Raw genomic sequence first — 21864 nt, forward strand, 5'->3', positions numbered from 1 at the left:
CTTGCTCCCCGTCCCCCCCAACACTTATAGTCTCTCAGCTACGAGTCCGACTGTCATTACTTTCTGATCACTCCTCGTATATACCCAAACCATCCCAATAATCTTTCATCAGCCCTTGGAAAAATTCACATTCTACTTAAGTCCACACATACATCAAGCAAGGTCTATAGGACAATAAGGGCAACTGGGACTACTTGAATACCTTATTTCAGTCAGCCAATCTGTTGCGACCCATGACTCCTAGGTATCTAGCACTGTAAATGATTATGTTTCATACAATGTATTTAGGATATGTGGTATATCCTGCCATACCTACTCTTAAGGCATTAATAGTATTTCAATGCTGGATGATGATTGGAAACAAGCTATTTTGATTTGTGCCTGGGGAGTGTTCTTTTTTACTGTGTCTATGTCTAGGGAGGGACCAATGACAATATATGCATTTGGTTATGCATTTGGTTATCAGTGAGAATATAATAAACAACACATATCGGTAATAATCCACATGAACTGTCTATAAACATAAGTAAAATAGACAAAAGTCCCTATAGCTGTACACAATTTCCCAGCAATAGACTGTATATGAAAAATGAGATATATAGAGTTGGGAAAGTATATGGCAAATTTAGTTCACCATTTCCTACAAGATATGTTTAATGATGTTCACCTGATAATTATGTAGTACACGACCATATGCTCTGACAAATATCACTATAGTCTATGGTGACCATAAGAAGTCATGAAAAAAAAAAAATTACATACTTATCAAACCAGGAGTTCTTCTCTTGATTTCAGGAAGTGGTGAGTTATGATTTACTAAATTATTTTCAAATTCACGTAAAGTTACAATGCATTAAATTTAACCAAGTATAACTTACTATGAAAGGTAAGGAATCGTCTTGCTCTGTTGGAGTTGAAACACGGCTGTATTGGAATATTCGTAGCCATTTCCACACACCAAACTTCATCCTTTGAATCTTTGTGCTATTTTCGATATATTCAGGAGAGTGGTGGCCTCACCTGAAATAATAATTAAGCCACCCTCTCACTAGATTTGTTTTGTTTTGATTCGAACTTCCCTTCTCTTCCCTACTGCACCACGTCGATGACAGGTGAAAATAGTATATAAAGCGCTAGATTTAAAGCACACCAATAATAGTGAAAATAAGCTTCTTGCAAGTAATTTTCAACCTCTTATCACGGTATAATGTTGTTATGCAAAAATGTTTTTTTCCGATTGTTAATGACAGACTTCTTAGATTGTGGAGATATCATTCTAGGTCACAGCAATTTTCAATTTGCTGGCATGATAACGTAGCTATCAACAACATTGAAATCGTTTATATATTACGTCGGAGCAGACAAGATGAGATTATGGTTAGATTACGTTAATAAAGACCACCTTGTAAGACTACATATAACCGTCCAGGATGTAAATCTTCACCCCGCACTATTGAGGAAGACTGCGTTGTACACAAGTATATACGTAACAACACAATGTACATCCTATAATTAGATTTGTTGGGTTACTCTGTTCCAGCCAATGAGAGACGATACTGCTCGGCCAGTCTGGGGAGCGACAACTACAGATATCGATAAAAAAAAACGATACAGATATCGATAAAAAAAAAATCAAATAGACGATATATGCTGTTCACATGAAAATATAATTTCTGGCGACTTTAATTTGCCAGTATACTATTGGGATGGTCCACTGAGGCACCATGACCCTACTTATACAGCTGTTTATTTGAAAATTAGTTTTGCCAACACGTGGCGAAAATATTTTGGATTTATGTCAACCGACAAGGAACCTTTGAACAACGTAGCACTGGACCAGATTTTAGTTCAAGCGATCATAGAATTATCAATATAAAAGAAGATAATGAAATGATCAGTGTAGAGAATGTTACTAATCATAGCAGAGCCAACTTTGATCATATGAGGAAACTGGCGGCCGCTGGAGATTTGTTCGAGTGAAAATCCCATGGAAGAGTGGAAATCGTTTACTTGTACAATCAATGAAGCAGTTAAACATTGTGTACCCTATAGAAATATACGTTCGAGATTTAATATGAATAAATAAAGAAATTTAATTCAATCTTACACTCAAAAGACGAGCCTATCGTAATTACATTGCATACATACATATACAAAGGCTTTTCCCCCCTTACAAGGGGGGTAGCCAAAAAGAAAAAGGCATAACATCATTCCCACCCATTCCATCCCTGAATACACTCCACACCCCTCCACCCTCCCTCTTATCTTAGCACCTCCTGAATGACGGGTCATCCCTGTACCTTGTCCACTGCCCTGGGTCAGAAGCAGTGTCGCAAGACACAGCACATCCACAGCAAGGCTGCTTCATTAAATCGGCGACCACCCCTCTCCGTCCCCCCATTGCATAAAATGAGAGGACGGGGAGAAATCCCTTCGGGCTGCGTCAAATTTTGCTCACACATATTACCTCACCCCCCATCCACCCGCCCATTCCACCTCATGCAATCACAACATCATCCATATACAACCATTCTCCATTCACCCCTGTCTTCTGTCCTCTCCCGTCCTTCCTCAACAGACATTCCCCTCTTCCCCCAAAGCCCCATTCACCCCATCCATCCACCTCATCCTAGGACGTCCCCTCATGTTCACTCCTTCCACATCTGCCTTCCACACCTCTTTTACTAGTCTTTCTTCACTCATTCTTTCCATGTGTCCAAACCATCCTAATACTCTTTCATCAACCCTATCTCCCAGCTCCTTTTCCACCCCTGTTCTCCTCCTCACCTCCTCGTTTCTCACTCTATCTAGCCTAGTAACCCCCTTCATACTTCTCAGACACCTCATCTCAAACACATTCAAACTCCTTCTCTCTTCTTCTCTTATGTTCCATCTTTCTGCCCCATACAGTGCTGTTGGCACAATCACTCCTTCATACAGTCTTCTCTTAGCATCCATTCCCAAATGTTTATTCCTCATTACACTCTTTAATCCACCAAGGCATTTACTCGCTTCTCTCAATCTACATTCTACCTCCACTTTCACTCCACCTTTCCCTGCCACATTTGCACCCAAGTATCTAAAACTATCCACTTCCTCCAGTCACTCTCCCTTAATGCTCACTTCCAGTCTACTGCCACTTTCACCCTTTGTACATCTCATCACCTTACATTTACCCACATTTATCTTTAGCTTTCTTCTATCACATACTCTCCCAAACTCTGCCACCAACTTCCTCAATCCCTCCTCCGATCCTGCCACAAGCGCAGTGTCGTCCGCAAACAACAGCTGGCTCACCTCCCACTTTTCTCCATTTTCTTTAACCATCTCCAATCCCTTGCCCACTACCCTTGCATTTACCTCTCGCACCTCCCCATCCATGTATAAGTTGAACAGCCAGGGTGACATAACGCATCCTTGACGAAGTCCTACCTTTACCTCGAACCACTCACTCTCTCCATTTCCGATCCTGACACAAGCTCTACTACTCTCATAAAAACTCTTGACAGCTCCCAGAAGCTTTCCTCATATCCCGTATATCTGCATAACCTCCCACAGTGCCTTCCTGTCTACCCTATCATAAGCCTTTTCCAGATCCATAAAAGCCCAAAAAACATCCTTCCCCTTTCCTATAGCTTTTTCACATATTTGTCTTACCACAAAGATCTGATCTACACAACCTCTACCTGTCCTAAATCCACACTGTTCCTCACCAATTACTCCTTCTGTTCCTCTCTTAATCCTCTCAATCAAGATCCTCCCATAAGCCTTCCCAACTACACTCAACAAGCTGATCCCTCTGAAACTACTACATTCACACTTGTCCCCTTTTCCCTTGTAAAGAGGAACTATACAGGCACTCCTCCAGTCCTCCGGCACTCTAACCTCTAACAAACATTAAATAACCTCACCAACCAGTCCACCATCACTGTACCTCCCTTTTTCAGACATTCCGCATGGCATCCATCCAGACCAGGTGCCTTACCTGCTTTCATCATCTTTACAACTGCCTTTACCTCATCCTTCCTTATTTCTCCTCATTCATCACTCTCATTTTCTTCGCACTTCCCACTGCAGCAATCTTTCCTTCCCTATCCTCCTTCACATTTAACAACTCCCCAAAATATTCTGCCCATCTTCCCCTTACTGCCTTCTCTTCCATTATCATCTCTCCATCTGCACCTTTTACCTTTTCTTCTCTACTTGATTCGCCTCCTCTTCCTCTCTTAATTTCTTTCCAAAACATCTTTTTATTACTTTCAACATTTTCTGTCAAACTCTTACCCCATTTCACATCTGCTCTCCTCTTTGCCTCTTTTACCTTTTGCTTTACTTCTCTTTTCTTTTCTTTGTACCTCTCATATGACTCCCTCGTCCTATTTTGTAACCAATCTGTGAAAGCTCGCTTCTCTTCTACAACCTTCTTTGTTTCCTCATCCCACCATTCACTACCCTTCCTTCTATTTCCCCCTGTCCTTCTTGTTCCACACACCATCCTTGCACACTTTATGACTCCCTCCTTGAACCATCCCCATTCCTCCTGCACTCCTAGCTCTACTCTACCCTTTACTCCCTCCCACTCCTCCTTCAGCTTCTTTCCGTACTCCTTCTCCTTTTCCTTCTCATTCAAAGAGTTCACTCTAAGAACCTCCCTAACTTTTGTCCCTTTCCTCTTCCTCCATCTATCCTCCACTTTCAACTTACCTTCCACCAAAAAATGATCTAATATTCCCCCACCCTCTCCCCTTAGCACATGTACATCCTTAACTCTTCCTATCATAATCCTATTTACCACTACATAATCCATTAGCGCTCTATCTACCACCCTTCCCTCCACCACCCTCTCCCATGTGTACTTATGCTTGACTTTCTTCCGAAACACTGTATTTGCTATCATCAACTCTCTTTCTAGACACATTTCCACCATCAACTCTCCACTACGATTCTTTCCTGGAACTCCACATTTCCCAACCACTCCATCGATTGGACCATTTCCCACCCTAGCATTAAGGTCTCCCAGTACTATCACATTGACATTTCTTCCCAAATCCTCTATGCACTCATTTAGATCTATCCAAAAGGCCTCCCTTTCTTCTACACTCTTCTCACTGCCAAGCCCACATGCACTTACAAAGACGCACATCTCCTTCCCCAGTTTCACCTTCATCCACATTATCCTTGAGGAAACCTCCTTCCACTCCACTACCCGTTTACCTATCTCTTCACTTACTAGAATAGCCACCCCTTCCCTCCCTCGCCCTCTCTTCACTCCTGATAACCTCCCACTTACACTCCCAAACTTACACTCACCCTTCCCTTTGAACTTAGTTTCACTCAAAGCCAACACATCCATCTTTCTTCTCACAAACATACTACCTATCTCTTCCCTTTTACTCTCATCTGTACCACATCCACGCACATTAAAAGACCCAAACCTTAGGGTGCTGGTCCGAGGAATGCAACACAAATAAAAAAACATAGACTACTTTTTGAGAGATTAATGTGAAAAAACGTCAATACTTCTAACACTGGACATTCGTATTACAAAGTGACAACCATACAAATGATAATACGCAAATGGCCCGTGCAAGACAATAGCAGTTTTCAGTATATCGGTAGTAATTGCAATACATCACTTAACTTTTCTGTTGCAGAAGTTGAAATCGCACATCAGATTGATAAAGTAAAAATTATAAAACGCCAGACAAGATTTTCCAAAGGATTTGAAAAGAAACTAAAATGAAATTTGTAAACCATTAACGCCCTCGAGAATGGAAATTGGTTAATGTGACTTCTATGACAATTGATAAAAAGGTAACTAATCTCTGTCCAGTAATTACCGTCTTATTAGTTTGACATTAGTTGTATGTAAATTAATGGAAACGATCCTAATGATTAAATTGTGGATTTCCTTAGAGCTACAACACGATTTTAAAAGAAAACGTTTATGTTTGACTGGCCTCCTTGACTCATTTGATAATGCTTTTTTAGTATGTATGACAAAAGCAAACCAATCGATATAATATACCTGAATTTCCGAAAAGCGTTTGATATAGTCCCGCATAATCGGCCACTCAGTAAATTACGCTCACATAGCATCATGGTTAATATTCATAATTGGGTTCAAGATTGACTAACCGAGAGAAAACAACGAGTTGTAGTCAATGGAAATTTGTTCGACTGGTGTCATGTAGTGAGCGGTGTTCCCCAGGGATCTGTGCTTAGTCCGGTTCCATCTATTATTTCTGTAAATCATGTGGATAGTGGTCTGGTATATAAGATAAAAGGAATTACAGACGACACTAAAATTGCTAGCAATATCAGATCGTATAGTTGACTAGAACAATAAATTGTAAATGGAATTTAACGTTGATAAATGTAAAAATTGTATATAGGCAACAAAAACATGTGTCATGTCGATTATTCCATGAACAGTAACCAACTTCAGGCACTACATCAAGAAAAAGACTTACGTGTCATAGTATCTTGTTTCTACCCCCTTCCAATTTGAATCTATTTCCGGACAGTTTGAGACCATTGTTTCTTGTCTGATTCTCAGTGTGAAAAATTTTTCACTTTTGATGTTGTCAATTCCCTTTAGAATTTTAATAACCTGTAACAAGTCACCTCTGAGTCTACGCTTTTTTTTTTTAGGGAAAATAGATTCATATGTTTTAGTCGATTTTCGTAAGATTTATTTTTGATATTTGGAATCAGTTTTGTGGGTCACCGTTGTACTTTTTCCAATCTGTCAATGTCTTTAATGAGATTCGGTGACCATACGGAAACAGTAAATGTGGACGAATTAACGATTTATATAGCTTGTTAATGAGTGATGGACTTTTGAAATCAAAAGATCGCGCAATCAGTCCTAGAATATTATTTGCTTTCTCAGAGGCTGAAATACACTGCTTGGATGATTTGAGATCGTTACTGATAATTACGCCGAGATCTATTTCACTATTCACTTATGCTAACGAATTTCCAAATAACTTGTAATCGTACTTACTGTTATTTTTACCTACGTGCATTACCTTGCATTTACCTGTGTTAAATTTCATTAGCCACTTTCCAGACCATTGCTGTAATTTATCTAAATCTTCTTGAATATCTAACTGATTTTAGTGATAATTTGCCATTCCGCACAGTTTTGTATCATCAGGAAATTTGGAAACAATAGATTTTGGTCCATGGTCTCTATCATTTATATATACTATGAATAGCAGTGGCCCAAGAACGGAACCCTGAGGAACTCCACTTGTAACATTTTTCAATCTTGAAGTTTTTCCATTTAAAACAACTCTCTGTTTTCGATCATTCAACCAATTACTAGTCCAACTTAGTAGGGTACCACTTATTCCGTGTGAAGCTAATTTAGTAGGTAGTCTTTCGTGGGGGACGGTATCAAAAGCTTTTGCAAAGTCTAGATATATTAAATCTATATTGTTTCTTTTGTCATAACTCGAAATAACTGTGTTGTAGAATTCGAGTAAGTTAGTCACGCAAGAACGTTTCCGTCTGAAACCATGCTGGCTATCATTTATCAAACCGTTACTTTCTAAATGATGTTCGATGGTATCTCTGATGATAGTTTCCATTATTTTTCTTACGATTGAGGTCAAACTTATAGGCCTATGGTTATAAGATTTCTTTTTTCACCTTTTTTGAATATGGAAGTAACGTTAGCTAGCTTCCATTCACTTGGGACATCTCTGGATATGGTGGATTTCTTGAAAATAATTTCTAATGGAACAACAATCTCATTTTTCATTTCCTTGATTCTTGGATGCCAACCGTCAGGCCCTGGTGTTTTATTAACTTTGAGTTTCTCTATACACCTTTTATTTTTTTCTTTTGTTATATTTACCGTAGTAAGTTTACCCTAGACTTTTCACAGGTTTCAGATTGGAGCTCACTTTGAGGTGTTTCGTATACGAATAACGAGCAGAAATAATTGTTTAAAATATTACACATTCCTTCATTTGAATATTCAAGTTGACCATCATCAGATAATAGTGGACCAATGTTTCCTAACAACCTTTTTATCTCTAATGTAACTGTAGAATTCTTTGGTATTCTCTTTGGATTTATCAGCGATATTCATTTCGTATTGTCGTTTTCTTTTTTTTATTATTGTCTTTTTTAAATCTCTGTATTGATACATAACTTTCAGTCATTAGATGCACCCGAGTACTTATATTTCTTATAAGCCTGTCTCTTTTTAGCAATACTTGTTCAGTTTCTTTGTCGAGCCACTTTGGGCGAGCATGATTTGGGGGACGTCTCTCTTTCATTTACTTTATTCAAACGTAAAATACGGGGTGGTTTAATTGAAGTCTGCAAAATGTTCCATGGCTTCGTTACTAGGAACATAGATATTTACAAAATAATGGTTAACATGAGCATAAATTATTACAAAATAATGGTTGCAAAATAGTCTATAAGAGATCAAAGATCAATGAATATATATCTTTTTTCTTACCATATTGTAAATGTTTGGAACCAACTACCTGTTTGTGTTGAGTTCAGATACAACTGAGACTTCAAAAACGCCAAAATAATATGGAGTCCATTCCTAATCTATTTCTCAGCGTCGTGATCTCATACACGTAAATTAAGGAAATAGTTCTGACACAGAATAAACAAATTAAATCCAACTGATCGATTAAAATGAATAAACAGAAAATTATATAAAATCTTAATAAATGAACAAAGAAGTATATAGAAAATAAATATGGAACAAACTACCTGTTTATGTTGTGAGTTTAGATACAACAACAAAAATAACCGAGCAAGTGGGTCTGCCCACACCTATCACATCTCTACCTGCCTTCCACTAAACCCCCCAAACACCCCTCCCTCCCTCTCCCCCATCTTATCTATCCTGCCCTCTAACTAACTGAGACTTCGAAGATACAGTCCACGAGACTACATAAATAACCGAGCAATTGGGTCTGCCCCACACCTTGACGCAAATTCCTGGACAGTGGAAGAAGGTGGTAGATGAGGTGGTGTGGGTAACACGTACCTTAAGTGATTGATGAAGGGAGGGGGAAGATAGCTGCAGTTGGGGAACCGAAGTCCAGGCGATTTGTATCACATCTCGGGACCACTCGCCTTCCCTCCAAGGCAAGCGTGAGAGTAAATCAAAGAAGGGGGAGGGGTATGATGGGACAACTCATTAAGTGAACCGTCCTAGGCTAATGAAACCCAGAACTCCTATTGTGAGTTTTAATGAATTGAATAATTAAACACTAGAAATATGCTACTTGACATTAAATAAGGGTTTTAACAGTTGGATTCACACATACATCCTATCTATCCTATCTCCCTGCGCGCCTATCTAGGGGTCCTATCTAGTAAATACTCTTTGTTACTTGCTATTATCCTCAGAGGGTCTCTGCTGGGTGAGGGGATGACTTCCATGGGGTACTGTTCCTCGTTCTGGCAGGATGCTTTTGCTATTGAAGGATATCGGTGTTGTTGATCACGGCGGGAACCCGGGTCGCACTCACGTCAAAGATGAGGCAAACCCGTGTGCGTTTCTCGCTGTGTAGGTGAACAGTTGGCAGATGTCGCTAGCCATTTATAGAATCGTCCTGTTTTCAAAAAAGGATGTGTTTGTTTGATAATCATTTCACTTTGTAAAAATAGTTACACGCATCACCGACATGAAAATAAAATATAAAGTTCTCTTACCTACTGCAAGAATTGTTCACGATTTTTTTCATTTCTCTGTACCAACTGCACACATGTACAGTGAGTCATGAAAATTGTTTTACACTTGTGGTGGTACTACTTCTTTTTGTTGCGGTTTTATACTAAATTTATTAGCTGTTTTGCGTAAAAATGATACGGGATAAGAAGCATAATCCATCTTCTATCCATCCCTATTGTTGTTACATGATCCAGCTAATGGATTGAGAATAAAAAAGAATTATCCATTGTTGTAAGAGCGCAAAGTGTAAAAGAATTTTCATGACTCACCGTACACGGTACGGTATATACTACCTATTAACTAATAATTTATTATTATAATATTTTATTTATTAATTATTCTCACCTTGCTCGAAGTAGGTGAAAAATTCCTCCTTGGTGTCTGTTGACATTTTGAACTCGCTGAGGATAGCAGCTGAGGAAAGGGAATGGTTGTGATGGCCAGTGAAGGTGATACGACAGGGGTGAGCGTGAGACTTGGGTGTCAATTCGTCAGTGCTAATGACCGCCCTCAGTCGTCCAGGACAACTAAAATAGAAATATATATTTATATATATATATATTGTCATAAATAAATATATATATATATATATATATATATATATATATATATATATATATATATATTTATATATATACTAGTACTGATATTCCAGCCAACAGTGCAACCACCTGTAATTATAAAGAAAATAGAAATATAGTACTCTAATACTTTACATAAACTATCTACTTTGGTACTTATCGCAAGTATTTTTGTATGAAAACCAGTGAATGTATAAAGGCATGATAGGTAATTAAATTCACAAATAACGTAGGAAATTAAGTGGTAAACTTGCAGAATAGCGGCGCCTTCGATATAATTTCAGGTGAGCGGCGTCAATTGTTTATTATCTAGCCTTTACACTTTACCTAACATTACCGAAACGTTTCTAACCGTATCTAATTTTATCTAAGCTTACCTAATTTGAACTAACCTTACCTTAACTACCTAATTACTTGACGCCGCTATTATGCAAGATTACCAATTAAATATCTAGGTACAGTGTGTTATAAACATTATTTTACATTTGCAGTGTCTACTTCATTTCGTTACCGTTTCATACTACCTACCTAAATGCAGCAGCTATTTCCTGAAGAGTGATAGCCTACACAATAACAAGCAACCGCCATTTACTAATCATTTCTATCGATGTTATATGAATCAGTAAATAGATTAAAAATAAAAAAGAATTATCCACTGTTGTAATAGCGCAAAGTGTAAAATAATTATCATGACACCGTATTTGTAGTTATCTGTGGCTAAACATTAAACAATAATAGTATATTATAAATTAAGTACTTACTTAGTGTCAGTTGTTTTTACTCCTTTCTGTCCCATTTTCGCATGGTGACAAACAAATGAGAGTTCCAATTTACTGTTTCGTTTTTTATCGCCAAACTTCTTCCTCCAACTTACATTATTCTTTTGCGATAAGTCGTTTAATTAACCAGTTGTCAAACTCGGTACGGCTTTTTATCGCAATTTCAATACACAAAAACTGATTTTCCGCCTTCGGTGGTAGGCGCACGAATTCATAATTATCTGGCAATTTAAATATATACATCACATAGGAATAATTAGTTATATAGTTAATATTAGTTATATAATTATAGGAATAATTAGTTTGGAGAGCAGCCGTCAGGTGTCTCGTACAGCGCGCTCTAGCTTTGGCAGTGTCACGTTAATCACGTACCTGTTAGACCAATGCACTTGACTTGACGGTTGACGCCTTGCTTGTGTCAGCTGCAACTCTCAGTCGGCAGTCCTGATTTTTATGGTTTCTGATTTTTATGAAAGTGTGTACAGGCGTTTAAAGTTATGGAAGCTATTAAATTGCCAGCAACTTTAAATACTTTATTGTAGATGTTTGATGTATGCAACCCACTTACTTTAGCCTTAGATTTGAGCGTAATTTTAATGTAAATTTTTAATAATAGGAATTCTTTTAATTAACAAAAATTCATAATTGTAATTATTATTTCCTAATTGTGTACAGGAACAAGGCACACAACGGTGTACAGCTGCTGTTGGTAATGGCTGACGTTTACAACAATTACCTTCGTCTACGGTTGTCAGATGTCCTCCTCAAAAAGGACAGTTCTTGCAAACCTTCCACCAGCACCATTCCAATGTGCGCTGTCACTCATGCTGGAGGAACAGTTTATACTGTTAAGTCAGCTTCACAAGAGGGCATTTGTTACAATGTGGACCTCTCAATCGGCATGTGCAGCTGCCTCTGTGGAAACACAGGAAGCGTTTGCCAACATCAATTAGCAGCGTCGCAGTACAGCGCAGTTCGCCTTCCACAATTATACGCCTGCACTGTTGCTGAAAAAGAAGTCTTGTATAAGGTGATATACGGCGACAAACCGATGCCGACATCGAATTTTTTTCGATGGCTTATTTGCTGATACACCTGTTAATGCAGTATCTCATGTTAATAAAGAACCAGCTGGATGTGACGATGAGCAAGATGTAGCTGTCGTTATCGAGACCTCCGCAGAGACAACAAATGAAAATCAATCAATTGACACCAGCATTGATGAGTTCACAAGCATGATCAATAGAGAATTAAAAAGAACTAAAAGCACCTGCATGCTCAGCTCCTTTGCGGTATTTGAACAGAGGCTGAAAGCCTGCAGAAATCCTGCGCAGGTTACTACTTTCCTTCGGACTGCAGGCTGCACTATTTTTAAGGCATCGGGGGCGGCAAAGAGAAAAATTCCTTGTCAGCCAACGACCATTGCTAGGCGTCAGTTTGGCCAACCAAGAGGCAAAGCTGCCTTACTGAAAGGCAAGATAACAAAAAGGAAAAGGAATTTAGCCTTAAACATATTAAAAAATGTACCAAATGCTAAAATACATTGATGTTTCCATATTACTGTTTCATTTCCTATACCTAACTTATTTCAAATCAATCACAATTATATACTAACTAATAATTAATGAAAACAATTTAGCATGAGGCATTCAAATAAATGTTCTCTAGGTAATTGCCTTTATTTTAGAATACAGTTACATTTTTATTTATTATTTAGGAAGATTATGAAATATTAGTGTAAACGCCCCTGAAAATCACGGGATTCTGATTTCTCTTGTTATTCGATTTCGATCTCCTTTAACTATTTATTAATAAATTAAAATGCACATTTTTTCGAAATAAATTTATTATTTCGTTGCTTAGGCGATTACTTTTGATATAACATTTTCAATTGTTATATTTTAAACCAAAAGCGCATCCAAGTCACTGTCAAATGACATATAAGATTTTATTACCTAGTCTTTTTTAATGTTTAAGTTTTGAATCACACTATTTTCATCTTCACTTTTTCTAGAAGATCGTTTTTCCGGCGTATCTTATTTGACAGACATTACGTACACAACCACACACAGAAAGAAGTATACACAGAGGCACATTGCTCCTTATTATAGTATATATCAAATACCTCGGCTTACAACTAAGTGTCCACAAGGGCCTACATTATCTAGGTACATGCAATGCATCGTACCAACCTCCCAGCACGTGACTATATGTTTGCAGATACACGTACTTCTATTTGCAAATTCCTGCACAGCGCTATCTTATGGCATCATTATCATATTTGAAATTATATACCTAACTAGAACCAGAATAAACGTTACCTATAGAGTCTAATGGTTAATTATTAATTTAACACAAAGTGAAATGATTATCCAACAAACACATCCTTTTTTGAAAACAGGACGATTCTATAAATGGCTAGCGACATCTGGCAACTGTTCACCTACACAGCGAGAAACGCACACGGGTTTGCCTCATCTTTGACGTGAGTGCACCCGGGTCATCCTTTGTGATTAGCCTCGTGGCGGGGGAGCGGGTTTGATCACGTAGGGGGCTTCTTGTATTCGCTATCCACTTCCTTTCAGGTCAGTGTCCCGAGGAAAGGGGTACAGGTACGTAAGTGACCCCTTGATACACGAATGATTTGTTCACTGGAGGCTGGATGCCTCTAGACACTATTCACATCCCCATGATGGTCGGGATGTCACACACAACGCTCCTCCTGATAAGTTTCGGAAGGGGATTTGTCCCGGAAACACTCGTCGTATGTCTACAGTGCGTAAGCGCTCACTTAAGGATGTAAATCCTTCATAGCCACATGAGGGAGGAAAGGACACGATTGGACTTCCGAGAACGAGCGGTCCGACCTCCTTTGATGATCTCGATGCTTAGACTGCTTGTGTCCTGCGGCAGGTCAGGTCAAAATGCCCGCTAGCCGGCTTCCGACGTTGCCAATAGTTCTACGTCTCCGTCCCTAGTTGTGAAGGGTACTACGAATAATGTTCATGTGGGAGATGACACAGTTGCAATTGTTCCTTGAGGTAGACACTGTTCACGAGCGGGTTAGATACAATCCTAATTATTCTAATTGCCTAGCTTAAAACAAATATGTGGCAGCGCGCAGGGGGGGGAGGGGGTGTGTTTGGGCGCTTTGTTTGGGCGCGAAAACCGTTGAGCTTGGCTATGAGAACACGAATCAAAAAGGGGGGGGGTGTTTCTAGATAATTAGAAGTCTCTCCCTTCGTTAAGGCACTGAAATTGATTGTCAAAAATGGCACGACAGTTGAAGAGGATAAAGAGGAGGAGAAAGGACAGGATGTAGCTACTAGAAGTCTTAAGGACTCTGGTAATTCCCCCGAGTATAGGGAATGAAGGGCCGTAACGGTGAGAAATCAGACGAGAAAATGGGAAGGGGAGACAGCGAGCCGGGTGTCACAATTTCAAAAATTGTGACACACCTATCATAACTCTAACCTCCTTCCATTTCATTCTTTCCTCCCACTAAACCCCCAAATTCCCCCCTCCCTCTCCCCCATCTTATCTATCCTGCCCTCTAACTAACTGAGACTTCAAAACGCCTAGATAATATGGAGTCAATCCCTAATCTAACCTATTTCTCAGCGTCGTGAGCTCATACACGTAAATAAGAAAATAGTTCTGACACAGAATAAATAAATTAAATACAAATGATCGATTAAAATGAATAAACAGAAAATTATATAAAATCGTAATAAATGAACAAAAAAGTACATAAAAACAAATAAATATGTATGGAATGAAAGTCGTAGACCTACTCGCAATCTTGGGAGTATGCATTATCACAAATTTTGACGGAATGCAGGATAGGTCCGATAAAGGAGCTTTCGACGTTCGCCACTATGACGTAGTTAACAAATGTTGCTCTGACTTACGCCAGACTATTTCATTCAGTGTCTTTTTTTCCTGTATAGGAACAAGATAGAAGGCGTAGAAAATGGAGAGGTGAAGAAACGAGATAAAGTATTCGTGCGACGAATAGAAGTATTTAGGAAGAAGCCCAAGCTCAACAGTGAATTACGAATGGCTGATTGGTCGATGGACTGGACATTAATTTATCTATAGTCAGACCCTGCCGTAGGTTATATTTGGAATATTTTAAGTGACCGATAACTGGAAACGTAATTTGAATCAAACTGGAGTCGAGTTGACGTTGAATAGTCTGCAATTGGATTTTATGCACTTTGTAAAGCACTATACGTACGTTTTCTGTTTCAAAAACATATTAGCTTTTCGTGAACTGTATAACAGACTTACTTAATTTCTACAGTTATCGAGTTGACGTTGAACTGGTCTGCATTCCGGTGCTTTGCCAACTGAGTTATTCCGTTGTAGTGTTCTGATATGGACGACTAAGGAAGAAATCAAACTTTTGACTCAGCAGTAATCTTTATCTCTTAATCACCGAATCAGGCGAGTACTGTATATGGCGAGACTGATAAATGCAGCTGGAGGTCCTCGTTCTATGTTACGAGGAAGAAGATCTTGGAACTAGAGGCGAGTTGTTGCTGCGGTGATTTGTGAAGCTGTTCTATGGACCACCTAGACTTGTAAGGAGGGAAGAGTGGCTGTATGAAAAGGAAAAGATCGTTGTGTACAAAAGAGGGCTATTGCCACGGGGCAATTTTAGGGATGCCATGGTATCGTGGCTTAGGAGGGTTGGGCAGGAGACTTGGAGTTGGAGGCTGAAATCAATGCATGTAACCTTGAAATCACTTTAGGGATGTTTATTTATCTTAACATCAACAAACAAAGAGAGTAGGAGGTTTAGTCGTAGGGAAAGATAGAGAAATTGAAAATAATTTTAGTCGTAGGTAAACTGAAATGAGAAGATGCAGTAGGAGAGAAAGTTAGAAAGGAAAATAATTTCAGTAGAAGGAAAAGTTTATGTAGGTGTTTGTGCATGTAGTCGTGTTTTGTTTGCGATATGCTTTTGTATGCTACGCATAGAGGGTTGTTGCCTCTAAGCAGGTGTACATACAGCCTGATAATTAATGGGCAAGATATCGCATTATAATTATTATCACTTTCATAATTATTATCATTACTATTGTTATTATTATTATCACTATTATTATTATTATTAATAGTAATAATAATAATAATAATCATGATAATAATAATAATAATATTATTATTATTATTATTATCATTATTATCATTATTATTATCATTATTATTATTATTATTATTATTATTATTATTATTATTATTATTATTATTATTATTATTATTATTATTATTATTATTATTATTATCATCATAATCATTGTTTTTATTATTATTACTATTCTGGATTCTGGATTCCAAGAAAAGACCACCTCGCTTGCGCGGGATCGGGTTTTGTGGGAGAGGAAGAATGTCTGTTAGAAAATGAAAAGATAGTAGTGTATAAAAGAGGGCTATTGCCACCGGGCGAATTGCGAGCGATTAGGGGCTAGTTTGTTGTCGTGGCTTTAGGAGAACTGGGCTAGGAACTTGGACGGTGGCGCCAATGCCGGGAGGAAGAGCATATTATATCACCAACGAAAGTTTGGAAAATGGTAGGAGACGTAGTAGAAGAGAAAGGGGGAAAAACGGAAAAATCTTTAGTGGGAGGTAAACTGAAATGAGAAGATGTAGTATAAGAGAAAGTGAGAAAGGAAACGAATTTTAGTCGAAGAAAAAGGAAATGTATATGTTTGTGCGTGGGATGCGGCTATGTTCGTGAGAGGTGTATGTGTGTAATTTACGGTTAGTGAGTAGATTTCACTTCCCGCGTGTAGAGGGCGTTCCTGATTAGCCCCAGGTAAGGCATGAGAATTCCTGTTTTACCCCAGGTCGGGTTTGAATATCGATATTATTATTATTATCATTATTATTACCATTACTATTATTATTATTACATTATTGCGGTTATCACCAGTCAAGCTGGTGAAGGGGTGTGTTACTTGTAGGTGCGGTTATACACGTTTTATCGTGTACACCGCACGTGGGACGGGCGCAGCTGACAGATAGTCTGTACGGTGTGGTCTAGGTGTAATATGTTGTATCAGATGTTTGTGTTTGGCGTGCAGTTTTTCTAGGTGTCTTGAGTGAAGTTTGTGTTTGTGTTGGTTGAGTGGACGGATGTTGGAAATTTGGTGTAGAGACTCAGTGGTTCTGAAGTCGCTCCATCGCGAGCCCGTGATGAACTGGACAGCGGCATTCTGAACCTTCTGATGCTCGTAGTTATTGGTGGCACATGTCAGCTGGCTTAGTCCCGGGGACTGGCACAGAATCGGTCTGACGAGGGCTAGGTACAATCGACGTTTGGTTCTATTCTGATCTCGGTTACTATTCTGATCTCGGTTGGCAAGAGGTCGTCCTTATAAACCCCGTGGCGGGAACACGGATGGAACCTGTTGGACCGTCTAGCCTTCTGATTGGCCGCCTTCCCTTGAGCTGTGGTTCGCGTGAGGGAGCTGTGAGCCTTGACGAGTGGGTACGACTCCGCTCGCGTTGGTGACGTCATCAGTCTTGATTGGACCGGCCAGGGAAGCGGCCATCTCCGGTGTGGCCGGCGTCGGCGGTTGAGACAACGTCACCACACCATACTCACCCATCAATGAAACTAAATAATGTAAACGATGACAAATGAGGTTTTTTTTAGGCGTTTTCCTTTAGCATAATGAAAATGGGATATATTTTGATTTACAAATAAAATATAAAAATGAATAAACGAATAAATTTGAGAATTGTAGATTTTGCTGTGAAATTATTTTGTCTGTAAGCATAAAATATAGTAGTTATATATACAGATAGGTACATTTCTATTGTGATAGACATGAAATATTTGTAGTTAAATACAATTAAAATATAATATCAATTCAACTAAAGAAGCAAATATAAACTCAGTACAATTGGCTTTCACGCATTTTGTAAGGCACTAATGTATACATATTTTCTGTTTCAAAAACATATTAGTTTTTAATAAATTATGTAAGACTTACTAAATTTCTATTTTTTCATTTGTTTATATTGATATTATACAGCCAGGTATTCCGAAGCGGCCTTACCGTGGATGTGCTGTGTCTTGCTACATTGCTTCTGACCCAGGGTAGTGGGCGAGATGCAGGGATCACCCGTAATCCAGGAGGAGCCAAGAAAGGAGGGAGGGAGGGAGGGGTGGTGAAGTGGAATGGAGTATTTGGGGAAGAAATGGGTGGGAGTGAATTTATGCCTTTGACCTTGGCTACCTCCTTTGTAAGGGGAAAAAACCTTTGGTATATATAAATATATATATATATATATATATATATATATATATACATATATATATATATATATGTATATGTATATATATTATATATATATATATATATATATATATATATATATATATATATGTATGTATATATATATATGAAAAAGGTGGAAAAAGAGAGTCACGGGTCTCGTTCCGAGTTTATTCCTGACCGGTTTCGCTTGCAGCTTCTTCAGAGGACTGTTACTCTGAGAATAATGCTGGCAGTATACATAATTGGTTGACTCCGCGTTCCCTCTTTGTGGGGGTCCGTTGGAGTTTACAATGAATTATTGAGTGAGGTGTTGTTGTAATGTGTCGTAATGTTACAATATATAGTTTCATGAGTATAATATGACTGTGTTAAACTAACAAACCATGATGTGAGTTGTAATTCAAACTAATAAACCAGAAATCGAACAGTTGTATGTGTGGAAATAGAGTAGCTGAGGTGTCCTAAAATGTGGCGAGATGTCACGTTTTATATGAGAATAGTGTGATCATGTTGTGAGAAGAAACACATTAACAGAACAGAAATTATTAAACATTCATATGTAAAACATATTAACAGAACAGAAAATATTAAACATTTATATGTGATATTTGTATCACATATAAAAGTTTAATATTTTCTGTTCTGTGAATATGTTTCTTCTCACAACATGATCACACTATTCTAATATTATCATAAAATGTGACATCTCGCCACATTTTAGGACACCTCAGCCATTCTATTCCCATACAACTGTTCGATTTCTGGTTTATTAGTTTAAATTACATTTCACATCATGGTTTATTGGTTTAACACAAGTCATATTATACTCATGAAATTATAAATTGTAACATTACGACACATTATAGAACAACACCTCACTCAATAATTCATTGTAAACTCCAACGGACCCCCACAAAGAGGGAACGCGGAGTCAACCAACTATGTATACTGCCAGCTTTATTCTCAGAGTAACATTCCTCTGAAGAAGCTACAAGCGAAACCGGTCAGGAATAAACTCGGAACGAGACCCGTGACTCTCTTTTTCCACCTTTTTCAACTTGTCACAATGTCTCAACACACACACACACACACACACACACACACACACACACACACACACACACACACTGGAAAAAAGTTAGATGAGAAAGTGGTGTGTGCAAAAACAATACATGAATTTAAAAATAGTTCAGATAAAATGAGATATGAAGACGGGAGAGACGACCATAGCTCCCCTTCCCGTAAAATACTAGGTAAACACACACACACACACACACACACACACACACACACACACACACACACACACACACACACACACACACACACACACACACACACACACAAGATCGGACCTACGAGCTCTGAGCTCTCTTCCAGGAGGGAAATAGCTGTCGATCACGAGTCGAACACGTGATCCAAAAGACCAAGTGAATACACACACACACACACACACACACACATATATATATATATATATATATATATATATATATATGTATATATATATATACATATAGTATATATATTACGAGTGTATGAGTTGTCAGGCACTTTTAGTTAGAGGGCAGGATAGATAAGATGGGGGAGAGGGAGGTAGGGGGGAATTTTGGGATTTAGTGTGAGGAAAATATGACATGGAAGGAAGTAAGAGTTATGATAGATGTGGGGCAGACCCAATTGCTCGGTCGGTTTTTCATCAGGCACTAATATTTTATTCTTTGTATTTTAATAAGTTTTCAAATTGTGTTTCTTCTTTTTCAAAATGTATTATACAATTATTTTGTATATAATGATTTTTTATAGTCTGATAGTGTAACAAGAGAACGCGGTCATCATCCGTATACTTTTTTCAATATTCCTACAAATTTCAAATGTATGTATTCCTTTTTTCACAAATTTTACATCAAGGTTCATTATCCTATATTTTTCATGTGCTATACTGTAGTAGCACAATACAGCCTAGACCAGCGTTTCTCAACCTTTTTACCCTTGCGTAACCTTTAAAATATATTGAATGTCTCAAGGAACCTCTGCGAAGAAAAAAACATATAGGCTACCATTTATATAATTTTTCACATAGCTATGTGTTTTTTTTCTTAACAGGATACAGAGTTAAGATGCCTAGAGAATGCAAGAATTCGCCAGACAAGTTTTGTTATATATGTGGATCAGTTACATTAAGGCAATACAAGAGACAGTTGACTCAACGTGTAAAGAAACTTTATGAGCTGTACTTTGGATGTAAAGTGGGTGACCAGGACAAAAGCTGGGCACCTCACATATGTTGTGTCAGGTGTACAAGTTCCCTTTCTGCCTGGGTGAAAGGCAAAGGGACTGGCCTCATGTTTGGCGTACCAATGGTCTGGAGGGAGCCAAAGGACCACTCAACAGATTGCTACTTCTGCTTAACGGATATTAAAGGTGGGTGTTCAGTGTTTATTTTTTACTGTTTTTATATATATTTTCAAGAGATGTATCAATAAAAAAGATCGAAATACATAATAAGTTGCACTTCCACTATTTTTGCACATGATCACAACCAATAGTATCCATTTTTAGTCTGATTTTATTTTATTTTCCTGCAGGTCGCAACAGAAAAGGCAAGAAATCTATCGTGTATATCTTTAGTCTGCTATTCGCCCAGTTCTACATTCAAGTGATATTCCTGTACCACAGCCGCCCTCTGAACTACCAAGCGATGACACGAGCAACTCAGACGATTCAGAATCTCAAGATGCAACGTATACGACACAACTTGAATCTGATAAGAAACCACACCTCATCACCCAACCAGAACTCAATGATCTAGTTCGTGATCTAACACTTACTAAGCAACAGAGTGAACTCCTGGCCTCACGTTTGCAACAATGGCACCTGTTGGATGAAGAAGCTCGAATTACAGTATTTAGGAAGCGTTCTGCAAATCTACAGGATTTCTTCACTTTGGAAAACAACTTGACTTATTGTAATGATATCAGAAGCCTATTCAGTGCCCTTGAGCTGTCCTATGAACCCAATGAGTGGAGGCTATTCATAGATGGATCCCTTTACAGCATAAAAGCAGTTCTGTTGCACATTGGGAACACCATGCCTTCAGTTCCAGTTGCTTACTCAGTCATTTTAAGAGAGACATATGAGAACCTTGCTTTTATTCTAGACCGCATAAGTTACAAAGAGCATGAGTGGTTAATTTGTGCAGACTTGAAAGTAGTAGCCATACTTAATGGGCTACAAACTGGATACACCAAATTTATGTGCTTTCTTTGCAAGTGGGACAGTAGGGCCAGATCAGAACATTATATACGCTCAGAATGGCCATCTCGGGAATCTATGACGCTTGGATGCCATAATGTAATTTATGAGCCACTAGTTAAGAAGGAGAAAATCATTTTGCCACCACTGCATATAAAACTAGGCCTAATGAAGCAATTTACCAAAGCACTGCAACATAACAAGCCATGTTTCCAGTATCTCAAAGGGATCTTCCC

The 21864-nt window shown here is 38.4% G+C and overlaps 1 protein-coding gene across 12 annotated transcripts in view; it reads right to left on the reverse strand.

The window, feature by feature from the left end:
* LOC143028607 (sialin-like) overlaps window positions 1-15429 on the reverse strand; it is a 43618-nt gene extending 28189 nt beyond the window's left edge. For 2 of the 12 annotated variants that reach the window (XM_076190965.1, XM_076190958.1), the window contains exons 1-2: window positions 15319-15429; window positions 879-1020 (exon numbers count right to left, since the gene is read on the reverse strand). In XM_076190965.1, the coding sequence (XP_076047080.1) occupies window positions 879-948 (70 nt within the window). In that variant the 5' untranslated portion in view covers window positions 949-1020; window positions 15319-15429. Of the gene's footprint in view, window positions 1-878; window positions 2230-9028; window positions 9350-9377; window positions 9600-10063; window positions 10240-14872; window positions 15288-15318 lie in introns of those variants that run through there. The other 10 variants (XM_076190962.1, XM_076190963.1, XM_076190955.1 and 7 more) reach the window with 10 other exon arrangements.
* Window positions 15430-21864: the final 6435 nt, after the last annotated feature.

Source organism: Oratosquilla oratoria, chromosome 9 (assembly GCF_046742065.1).
Source record: "Oratosquilla oratoria isolate Oo_2021 chromosome 9, ASM4674206v1, whole genome shotgun sequence".
Lineage (NCBI taxonomy): Eukaryota > Metazoa > Arthropoda > Malacostraca > Stomatopoda > Squillidae > Oratosquilla > Oratosquilla oratoria.